We start from the raw sequence: 11527 nt of genomic DNA on the forward strand, positions 1-11527 counted from the left end.
GGTGGCGTGCATGGCCTGGGAAGGAAGGAGGAAAGGGGAAAGGAAGGGAGGGAAGAAGGAAGAAAAAGGGAGAGAAAAAGAAAAGGGAAAACGAAAGGAAGACAAAGAAAAGGAGATGGAGTAAAAGGGAGAAGGTAGAATTGAATGGTGTGAAGAGTTAAAGAGAGAGAGAGATGGTGGGGATTACGGAAGCGGTTGCAGGCACGAGCGCGGCGGTCTTCCAACCGGCACGCGGCGTGTCGTGCGGAGAGGAAAAGAAAAAGAATGGATGGTGATCGGTTTTGGTGCCGGGATGGCGAAATCGCCGGGAAGACAGGATTTGAGGCTCAAGTGGTGAAAATATTTTAAAAATAATTTTTAGCGAGTGATTTAATTTGATGAATTTTATGAACGTTACAGGTTGTCCATTAGATTTGTGCGCGATGATCATATATAACAGTCATTGGAAGTAAACTATATCATTACACATTTGCTATCCTTAGTAATTCGCTCCATGTGTATTCGATGGTTGATGAGTCACATCGAATTTCATTAGGTCTACTCCAAGATTATAATTATACACTAAAACTCTATACCATGGAATAGACAAATGAAGAACTAATGATATAGATGGCATTGACTCAATGGACGGCCACGATTTGGCCCGTCCTGGTTAGACCCGACACTATCAGGCACGATGGCCTAACCGAGCTGGCACTGCGTGTCGAATTGCTGGTCCAGCTTCGGCACTATGCTTTTTATCGTGCTGGGCTAGCATGACGACTCGTGCTAGTGCCATGCCAAGCAAGAGGGCAAGACACGAGCAATCCAATCAAGATGCAAAAATCATCACAAAATCACTAATAAAGTTCATGAATCTATCACATAATCATATAGACATCATCCTAAAAAATGAATCCCCATTGGGTGCCCCGTTGACATCGGCGGTCGGCATGCCTCCATGCTGCACCCCACGATGTCGGCACGCTGCTCACCTCCAGGCCACGCCTCGTGGCGACGGCAGTCAGCGCACCTACCGGTCGTGCCCCCGCCACGGCGGAGCCGTCGCACGCTCCTAGCTGCACCAACAAGCCTCCTGTTGGGGGCGGTGGAGGTGTGAGTATGTAAGGAGATTGGGAGAGACAACGGTGGGGAGGAGAGAAATAAGGAGATGGGTTAGAGTTTTGCTATTTACTATATGGCATAGCGGGGGTGCTAGTAGGCTAGGTCGGGCCGCGTTGGGCCAATCCAAAACCTATGCTGGACTTGAGCTCTGAGCTGGCACTATGTGCCGAATGGCGGCTCAACATTGCCAGGTGCATAATCCTGGACCAGTCTGAGCACTATTCATCTCAGGTTGGGCTATGTTAATGTTGTGCCTTGGACCGTCCAGCAGGCCTTGCCATCTGGTCATCTATAACCAGTGATGACATTATTCATTTCTAGGACTGATATTGTTCAAGTTGATTTATTTATGTTATTAATGAATTTATTTTTTGGAATATTGTTCTTGAATGGGACTTGAAGAACATACCCGAACTCGACACGCGTCATATCCCCTCCGTGTTCGTCGCAATCCCATCACACTTTCCCCTCCCCCCGTCGCCCACTTCACAGCCCAACTACCACTCCGCCTCCACTGCGGCTGCGAGCGAGACGGGAGCGCCGTCGACAGCCTAGGGTTTCCTCTCCTCCCCCCGCGCTCCCATGGCCGTCCCCGAACTGGTGCTCGAGGTCCTCCCCCAGCCGCCGCCGCGGGAGCCGGCGGTCGCGCTCCGGGACCTCGCCGTGCCAAGACTGGTCCAGTACCTGTACCTCGCGAGCACGTGGGTCGGCTGCGCGGGCGTGGCCGCCTCGACGGTCGCGCGCCGGGCCCTGGGCGAGGGCTCCCCGGTGCCCTACGCGTTCCTCAAGGTCTCGATCGGATCCCTCGTGGTCCCCGCGCTGGTCATCGTCGTCCTCACCCTGCAGCTCTTGCGCGCCATGTGTGCGGCGGGGTTCAGATCGTCGCTCCGCAACTCGGCCAAGGAGATCCAGTTCCAGATCCAATCCAGGAAGGTATCGCAACAAGGAAACGCTGCTCCTTCTTACAGTTGATGAGTTGATTCGAGCGAGTCTTACCAGTAGTCCAAGTCAGTAAATATACTAGTGGGTATAATTGTGGCTAGCTAGGCTTCAATTCACTCTATTGTTGGAATCAAATATGGTGCACGCGCGCACACACCCTCCCTTTCAATTAACTTGTGTTATTTCCCCAAAGGAGAAAATTAATTTGTCTGAAATTGTGAGTGCATTTGCATCCGTCTAATTTCAGATTGAATCATGCGTATCCTCTCTATATGATCGTGTGAACTGAAATTGACCGTGTTTGATTGATCTTGCTCCCAATCGTCCCAATTGGGTCTATAGAGTGTCAATGCATGATCTGCTTTCAGTTAAGCTGTATTAGTTTCCTAAAGAAAATTTAATCTGTGCACTAAATTTATGTGGGTGCATTTGCGTATTTCCAGTTTCACATTAAAGCATGCATATACTATCCATATGATTGCGTTCACTCGAAGAAACTGACCTGGTTTGCTTTGCTGTTGGTGTCGAGCATCCTTGTTAGATGTTTGGAGGGTTAACATGGAAGGTGCTGCGGAACCCTGTGCTCGTGATGCTCGCGACTTTCCTTTTGCTCCTGCTGCTTGGAGCAGGTGCTCTGGTGCTTGGGGGGCTGTTACCGGTGGAGGAATCTCAGAGGGAAAAGATTGGTTATGCACTCTTTGATACGGGGGTACTGGGTACCATGGCAATGTTTTGCTTTGTCATCATACCCAGTTTTGCGCTGAAGGTCTGGAGGAGCAAGTAGGGTGGCAGAAGGCAATGCCACACATCATTGCGATATATGAGGTATCCAACAGTTGCCCTAGCTATCTTTTGTTCATGTGTCATATAAGTATATAACCTTTTCTATAATGACTTAATGAACGTGCTCAATTGATCCTTTGTAAGTAGTTATGCATTCTTCTCTTTTAAGCGTATCAACAGTTCCTTTGGTGCCAGTATCATTATCCAGAACTGTGAAGCCTGCTAGCATGGGTAGTTATTGAGCTATAGATTGTTTGCATTAGCATAAACCTGCTAAAGGCTGAAAATTGTTTGCAAGTACCTTTGTTGGGAAATAAGCTGTGGCATCGACAATTTCACCATTGAACCCTGTGTGAGGCCTTGTTATCTGCATGCATGTTCATATTGCCTCTGTGTATCTTGTTGTGTTTATTGTACATTATTGTATCAGTGCCTTTATGTTTGGGTCGGTAAAAGAAATAAATCTCTGTTTCATTACATAGAGGGCCATAACTTTTTCGTATATCATATTGATGCCGTTTATATTTCAGTAAATAAAATGAAAAACTCAGCTTCATTATGCCAGCATAAACATGGTAATAAACCAGGACCATCTTTAGTCCTTTGCTAGTTTCCCACTGCATTTTGGCAGTGGTACTTAAAAAGCATATTTGTTGTGGTGAAGGATCTTTACATCGTGCCCATGTTTTTTCCGTCACCCTTATTTCCAACAATGGTAAAATGATAAGTTGCTGCACCACAAATTGAATGTTGCAAGGGATGAATGAATGTGGTTGCTGGTAACCTGTTGCGTTATTGGTTGATGTCTTAACTTTTAGTGATAAATACTGCGGTTCTGCACAACGGTTCAATAATGAGTACTTAATTTCGCTAATAGTGTTCTACGGTTCTGTGCAACTAATCTAACCAATGGCCTATTTTTATGGCAAGGCAAAGGACAAGTAGAGAAGGCGTTAAAGATCGACAAGCAATTACAGTGCAAACCCTGAATTCTGCTGATGTTTGTGGTTGCAGCCAGCTGCTGATCCATGTTTGAGAGAAATAATTCACTCGTGCAGACTCAGTGATTTCTATTAACTCGTACGTACATCAAGCCTCAAAGTCCATCACACGGATAAGTGCCCATGACCCTGACCGCGGCGACCCCTACCACTCTGCCAGCCAAGCTCCTTTGCCACCCCCATGCCACATCCAGAGCCCACTGGCCATTTACACCGCCTGCCATCACCCCGTCGCCCAAATCGCTTGTGGATTGGGGCGGGGGAGGGGGGGCGCTTGGAAGGAAACGCCACCACCCCCTCCCCGCAGATCCGAGGTCAATGCCGAATTCCAGGTAAGCTCCGTGGTGCAGGATACGTTGGAATCACAACAGGGATGCTCCCCTCAGCTGCACCGCACCTTCACCCAGGTCGTTAGGGGATCAGCTGCGGAGAATTTGAATTCGACTCGACGAGCTCAAAAGCTGCAGCCCACCATTATTGTGCCCGTCCGGAGCAATTACTCCTCCGATCGCTGCAAGTCACCTCCACTCACCCACCGTCACGTCGCCTGTGAAGCCATGCCTGAGGTGATGGCACGTGGCGCAAGTCTGCCTCCTTTACTTCGTAGGATGGCTAGGTGCCGGTCAACTGTACTGGTGGAGGAGGGAGTGGCATTCAAGCCACGCTCACCGGCCAGCTGCAAATCGACGTGAGTTGCATTCACGACGCCTCCGCACCGACCGTCCATGCCACTAGCTCACACCAAGCGTACGCGCTTTCTGGGCCAAAATCGATGGGCGCTACTTCATCTGCTTGGCTACCGACCACCGCGCCTCTTCTTGCCGAGATCCCGTCCGTTGCTTCCTTTGCCACCGCTCTGGCCACCGTGCACGGGACTGCAGCAACAAGCATCACAAGAAGAGAAACACGCCAGTCGCCAACGGTCGGAGACCCGCCAAGACTTGCCACCACCACCAACGCCCACATCCTCGGCGGCCATGTCAAGGCTCGATGACCCTGCCTCATCCAGTCCACTGGGGACATTGACGCCGACCTGAGGGAGTGGGATACAACAGCGGCCGTCACCTAGGCGGTGCACGGCAAGGAGCCAATCGACCCACGGGACATCGAGAGGGTAATCAGAGACGAGTTCAAGCTGCGCCATGGAGAGTTGACTGTTTCGTGCCATTTCCCTGAAGCTTTTCTCATCAAGTTCAAGCATAGCCACCACTGCACAGAGGCACTCCAGAAGGGCAAGGCAACAGGTGCCGACATCGAGGTCTACTTCACCAAATGGTGGAGTCTTCGTGATGCAGATGGCGCTGTGTTGCTCTTTCGGGTCAGGCTCTGCCTTGACGGTGTGCCAATGCACGCCTGGAGAGTGGACATCACCGAGCATCTAATCGGCAGCAACTACGCGCTTGAAGGCATAGACACCAACCTCGACCAGCCAGAAGAAACGAAGATCATCAACCTGTGGGCATGGACAACGAATCCAAGCTCCATCCCCAAGTGAGTCTGGCTGATGTTCACCAGCCGAGCGCGCGACGTCAGGCTAGAGTCCATGCTGGTGTCCAAGGTGCCGCTAGGACACTGGCAACACGGCGTCAAGCATTGCATCATGTCTACCTCGAGGAGATCTAGGACTACACACTCGCGTTTGTCAACCTCGACGATAGGACGTCGTGCACACCGACAATCTGCCGGCTTCCTCCCTAGCACCTTGGCTGCGTCGATGGAGACACGACACCACGCAAGGCGACAGAACGCGACACACGTCCACACTCGCCTCCACGCCCGAACCAATCACGCCTTGGTCGAAGCAGCACGACGGGGGACGAGGAACGGCGTGAAGACAGAGACGAGCGGGACCGCCAGCGCAAGGGCTACAACATCGACCACACAAACAAATGGAATGTCTGGCGTCGGAGAAAGGACGACCGTGACCACCACGGTCACGGTGACCGTGCTTGCCGTGCCCATGACACGTGCAAGCAGACGGGCAGGGAGGCCTACCATGAGCGAGAACGCTCGCCCAGGCGCAGGACCTAGGCGGAGGAAGCAGGCATGGGGGGTGACATCACCTGGAGGCCGCCAAGAACGTGGGTGAAGACACCACGGCCATCACCAGCGTGCCTCAGCAGCTGCCTCAACTCAGCCCTCTACGCGACAAGAAGGCCATTGAGCTGCAATTTCTCTTCACTAACCGTGCCTCGATGATGCAGGAGGCGGCGAAGAATTTTTTTGTGCAGGCAATAGGGGAGGCAACAGGGGATGGTGGACAGGGAACCAGTGCCACTGAACATGCTCTACTACGACTACATTGGCAAAGTATCAACGCTGGCAGACAAGCTCCGTCTTCCCTACAAGGGGATTGAAATCTGGTCCGAGGATCGCGGACACAAGGCAAACAACAACGACCCATCGATGACCAAGGTGGCAGATGCGTTCACACGCATACTGGAGGACATACCTGCTGCAGGAAACAAGCTGGATGGTGGCGCTTTCATCTCCGTCCAGGAGGTTGACGCAGCCTTGCAGAAGCTCCAGGTGGAAGCTGCCCTGCACAGCCAGGAGTCGGCTAACTTTTTAGATTCGCCGATTTTGGCCAATGGCCATGACTTAGCTCTGGATCACGCCTTCTCTGACATGTTCAATGCTACATAGATGTCACCCGACCTCACCAACGACACCGATGACACAGCATGCCTCGATGCCAGCAACACTGATGGAGCTGTCCCCTATCCGTCGCGATTCAGGGAAACGCAGAGCACAGCAGCCCCAGCGGCAACACCATCATCAGGACGTTCTTCACCAGGTTGGAGCCAATCCTCCGTAGCGACGAGCCTACAATGGAGGAGCAGAACCCGCAAGCACAAAAGGAGATGCCTAAACGTCATCGTCCATGACGCGTGTTCGACATGTCAACGTTATGCTGCAGCGCGAGACTATCCACCCGTAGACCTATGCCAGCGGTTCAACGTGCGCAGCACAATCTATGTCGCAAACTTGGTCTTCTAACTGATGAAATGCAGCCCATCAAGGCTGCACTGCAGGAGTTCTTGGCTATGTTTCAGGGGCCACTTCCTCAAGATGTGATCACGGCGCTGACTGTGGCATTCAACTTAGAAGACCCTGTTGCTGAGGAGCTTGATGAAGCTATGGCTGTGGTGGCAGGAGAAGCCATCGCTGACATCCAGGAAGCCAACAACAACTTGCAGGCAGAAGCTCTTCAGGCAGCCACTAGACTTCTTGCTCAGGACCTCATTCATAGCACTCCAGTTTGTTATGTTAACTGCATCGTCTTAACTATCTAGCAGTGCAAGGAGCCAGTGCAAGGAGCCACTGCATCAAGTTTCAGTTATTCAGTGACTTAGCTTTCAATTGGGTTGTAATCCTAAAGCCAGAACATTTCAATGGTTGCTTAACTACCTTTGCATAGGCGTTTATTCACTTGATGTCTGCGCTTCTATTGACGGTGGTCCTGTTGATGAAGCCGAGTGTCGCCATGTGTCTCAGTGCTTTCTTCTGCCAAACCGAGAAGCCACAGCTCTTGAATTGCATTGCTTGTCCTGTCGATGCTAAAGATACATCATGTCACAAATGAACCTTGAAGTCTTATGTTGGAATGTGAGAGGGCTAAACTGGAGAGCTAGGAGAGACACGGTCCGAGAGATAATCTTCGCCACACTATGCCACATTGTGTGTCTGCAAGAAACGAAGCTAAGCAAGATAGACCAATTTACGATCGCGTATCTGGGAGGGCACAGGCTTGACAGTTACACTTACAAACCAGCGGGGGGCCTCAGTGGCACGAGGGGCGGCATTCTTCTAATGTGGAACACCAATCATGTCACGCTTAACAACGTAGTCATAGGAGAGTATCATATCACAGCAAAGGTAATAACGCAAGAAATGACAAACAACTTCACACTTTCAGTGGTATATGGCCCAACCGGGTCTAACAGGAAAGCAAAATTCCTCTCAGAACTTCAAAACCAAAAGCCCCAAGCCGGTTCTCAATGGCTCATCCAAGGCGACTTTAATCTCATCTACAAAGCGAGTGATAAAAACAACAACAGGCTAAACCTGAGGCTAATGAACATGTTCAAACAGGCTTTAACGGTTCTGACCTACGTGCGATTCACCTACAAAATAGAAAATTCACTTGGAGCAATGAAAGATGCAACCCTACTCTTGTTAAGCTTGACAGAGTTTTTGCCAATGAGGAATGGGAACATGCTTTCAGTAACCACATCCTGCACGTCCTCTCCACCTCATTATCTGACCATTGTCCGTTGTTGCTCTCCAACCAATGTGGACCAAGGCACCCTAAATCCTTCAAATTTGAGAATTGTTGGACGATGCTCCCGGGATTCAAGGACACAGTAACCCGAGCATGGAACATGCAATCATCACAGGTTGAGCCTTTCCACAGACTCTACCACAAGCTCCATGACACGGCCGTTGCACTAAGGGAGTGGAGCAGCCGTCTAATACCATATGCAAAAATGCAACTGTACATGGCCTTAGAGGTTATACTACGACTAGACAGCGCAAGAACACCGAGCACTCATGGAGGTCGAGCACCTCCTGCGCAGCCAGCTGAAAACAAGGGCCATGGGGCTGGCTGTCATTGAACGAGCGCGTTAGAACCAGGCGAGCAGAATAAGAAACCTTAAGTTAGGAGATGCCAATACACGATTCTTCCACCGATGTGTCAACTCCAGGCGTCGAAAAAATTTCATTCAGAAGCTAAAGAGGGGATGGCTGGGCATGCACACATGAGGAAAAATCAACTGAGATCCAGAATTTTTTCAAAGCGACCATGCAGCAACCTCAACCTCGTCGTGCGGACTTTAATTGGGACCTCCTCGGGATGAACCAACACAAACTATCCTCGCTAGACTCAACTTTCTCCGAAGCAGAAATCAAAGAAGCCGTTCATAAGATGCTGAGTGATAGAGCACCAGGACCAGACGGATACACGAGACTATTTCTAAAATCATGCTAGGATATTATCAAGCAGGATGTAATGGTAGCGGTAAATGCTTTCTACTCAGTTCGATGCAACAGTCTCCAACTAATCAACACAGCCAATATTATCCTATTATCAAAGAAAGAGGGAGCAGACACTATACAGGACTTCAGGCCCATAAGCCTCATTCATTCCTTCATCAAAATCATCACTAAACCATTGGCAATTAGACTACAACCGCACATGAACTCAATTGTCTCCAAATGCTAGAGTGCATTCGTCAAGAAGCGGAGTATCCATGACAACTTCATGACGGTGCGCAATACGGCTAGACGATATTATAGAAACAAAGTACCTGCCGTTTTCCTCAAATTGGATATTGCAAAGGCTTTTGACTCCATTAGGTGGGATTACCTGCTCTCTCTACTACAACACCTGGGCTTCCGACGTGTTGGCGCAACTGGATCGCGTCGATACTGTCCACTTCCTCCGCCTGCGTTCTCCTAAATAGGGTCCCAAATCAGCCTCTAAAACATGGCAGGGGCTTACGGCAAGGCGATCCCCTATCCCCGCTCCTCTTCGTCATAGCAATTGATCCACTGCAAAGGCTGCTGGAATTGGCAACCGAGATGGGAATCCTTAGCAGACTACATGGACGGGCACCGTCATGACGTATATCAATGTATGCCGATGACGTGGTGATGTTCACTGCACGAAGAAATAGGAAATGGACGTATTGGTCAACATATTGAATGTGTTAGGAGAAGTAATAGGGCTGAAAACAAATTTCCACAAGTCAACTGCCGTCCTTATTTGCTGTGAAGGAATACAACTGAGCGAAGTTCTGCAAAATCTACCGGCAAAGCATGGCAATTTCCATGTCAAGTATCTGGGTCTACCGTTTTCTACAACACGCCTAAAGACGGTCGACTTCCAACCTCCAGTGGACAAGGCTATTGGCAAACTTAGCAGTTGGAGCGGAAGGAGCATGACAGTAGCCGGGCGGCTTACACTTGTCAAATCCGTCCTGACCTCACAACCCGTCTATCTACTTACAGCCCTAAAAGCACCTAAAGAAATCATGAAGCTCATCGATGCTAAGAGGAAACAGTTCCTATGGGCTGGAACTGAAAATATCACAGGTGGGAAGTGCAAGGTGAACTGGGCCCGGTCGGCCAGGCCTAGGAAAGGGGGCGGATTCGGAGTTCTACACCTTGGAAAATTCTCCAAAGCACTACGTCCTCGCTGGTTATGGCAGGAATGGATGAACGATAGTCCACATTGGGGGGGGATGTGATATCCCTTGCTTGCAAGCTGATCGAAAACTATTTGGGGCGGCCACCACGATTACCATTGGAGACGGAAAGAAAACATCATTCTGGGACAGTGGTTGGGTCAATGGACAAAGGTCGAGCGACATGGTGCCGAAATTGTTTAACATCTCCAGAAGAAATAACAGATCACTGTATGATGCGGTGACTGATGACGCCTGGATACGGGATTTAAACCTTCTACATCGCGGTTTCTCTGTGTCATATTTTATTAAGTACCACCGTCTATGGGTTGAAGTGAACCGGGTGCAGCTCAGACCAGGTCTCCCGGACACCATTGTATGGAAGCTTACGACAGATGGGCAGTATAGTTCACAGTCGGCCTACCGAGCACAATTCCTAGGATCCATGACGAGTAATTTTGAGAACGTCATTTGGAAAGTTTGGGCGCCGGTAAAGTGTAAGTTCTTTAGCTAGCTTGCAATCCATGATAGGGTATGGACAACGGATCGGCTAGCGCGTCGGGGATGGTCCAGTCTTCCACGTTGTGCTCTATGTAATGCAACACAAGAGACCGGAATTCACCTTTTTTCAGACTGTAACTTTGCAAAGAAAATTTGGACAGAGATGAGTGCATGGACAAGGTGTGCAAATATTGACCCGAGCCATTGGGACAGGCATGACTCCCTATACAATTGGTGGACAGCTTTAGTGGGGCACTCAGGTGGTCGGCAGAAAAGGGTTGCGCAGCCTAATTATCCTTGTCCTGTGGGAAATTTGGATGGAGAGAAACGCTCGGATATTTTAACATAAGGAGCAAACAGTGCGTCGCATAGTAAACAAGTTAAAAGATCAAGCGGCTACATGGATTGCGGCAGGAGCTAAACATTTAGAGTCTTTCACTGATGCTGCACGGCTGCTTTAGTTGCCCCTAACGCAGCTTTTTTGCATTTTCTCTTGTGATTGGATGAGCATGTACGGAGTGTACAGAATTTTTCTTTGTATTCTGTCTGTTAGGTTTTTCTTTTTTTTTAATACAGCAGCAACTCTCCTCCTAACTCGTTTCAAAACAATAATATTAACTCGTACGTAACCTGATGCTGAGGTGTGTGTAAAGGGGGGTCAGTGTGGTTTTCGCAACCCTGTCGAGGCGCATGTGCCGAATACATTTGGCTGGATCTGGGGGTGCCATCGATAATGTTGGTTTCTGTGGATATATCTGTTGCCGACTTATCGGTTTATCTGGTTCCGATCTCACGGATCTGTGGTAAGCCTGGGCAGAGTTTGGCCATCTGGGTTTATCGTTGACTTCTCTTTTTGATGATTGTGGTCGGGTTTACTGGGGTTCTACTGCGTTGTCTTTTTTCCCTACCACTTTCGTATGTGTTGCCAATATGACGAAACTTGACTCAATCTGCAATTATGAGTGTGGAAATGGACTCGAAGTCCATCTATATTCCCTATGTTCG

The 11527-nt window shown here is 49.6% G+C and overlaps 2 protein-coding genes across 3 annotated transcripts; both read left to right on the forward strand.

The window, feature by feature from the left end:
• Positions 1-1554: 1554 nt before the first annotated feature.
• LOC101774110 lies at positions 1555-4017 on the forward strand. 2 transcript variants are annotated; one of them, XM_004973391.2, is made up of 3 exons: positions 1555-2037; positions 2588-2871; positions 3760-4017. In XM_004973391.2, the coding sequence occupies exons 1-2, from the start codon at positions 1687-1689 to the stop codon at positions 2828-2830; spliced, it is 594 nt and encodes a 197-aa protein (XP_004973448.1). In that variant the 5' UTR covers positions 1555-1686; the 3' UTR covers positions 2831-2871; positions 3760-4017. The 2 variants fall into 2 exon arrangements, with proteins under 2 accessions (XP_004973448.1, XP_022683197.1); XM_022827462.1 differs by lacking the exon at positions 3760-4017 and having other exon boundaries at positions 2588-3175.
• Positions 4018-5397: 1380 nt separating this feature from the next.
• On the forward strand, positions 5398-7867 carry LOC101774514. Its single transcript, XM_004973392.2, has 2 exons — positions 5398-6359; positions 6477-7867. The coding sequence occupies exons 1-2, from the start codon at positions 6084-6086 to the stop codon at positions 6828-6830; spliced, it is 630 nt and encodes a 209-aa protein (XP_004973449.1). The 5' UTR covers positions 5398-6083; the 3' UTR covers positions 6831-7867.
• The last annotated feature ends 3660 nt before the right edge of the window (positions 7868-11527 follow it).

This window comes from Setaria italica, chromosome VI, assembly GCF_000263155.2.
Source record: "Setaria italica strain Yugu1 chromosome VI, Setaria_italica_v2.0, whole genome shotgun sequence".
Classification (NCBI taxonomy): Eukaryota; Viridiplantae; Streptophyta; class Magnoliopsida; order Poales; family Poaceae; genus Setaria; species Setaria italica.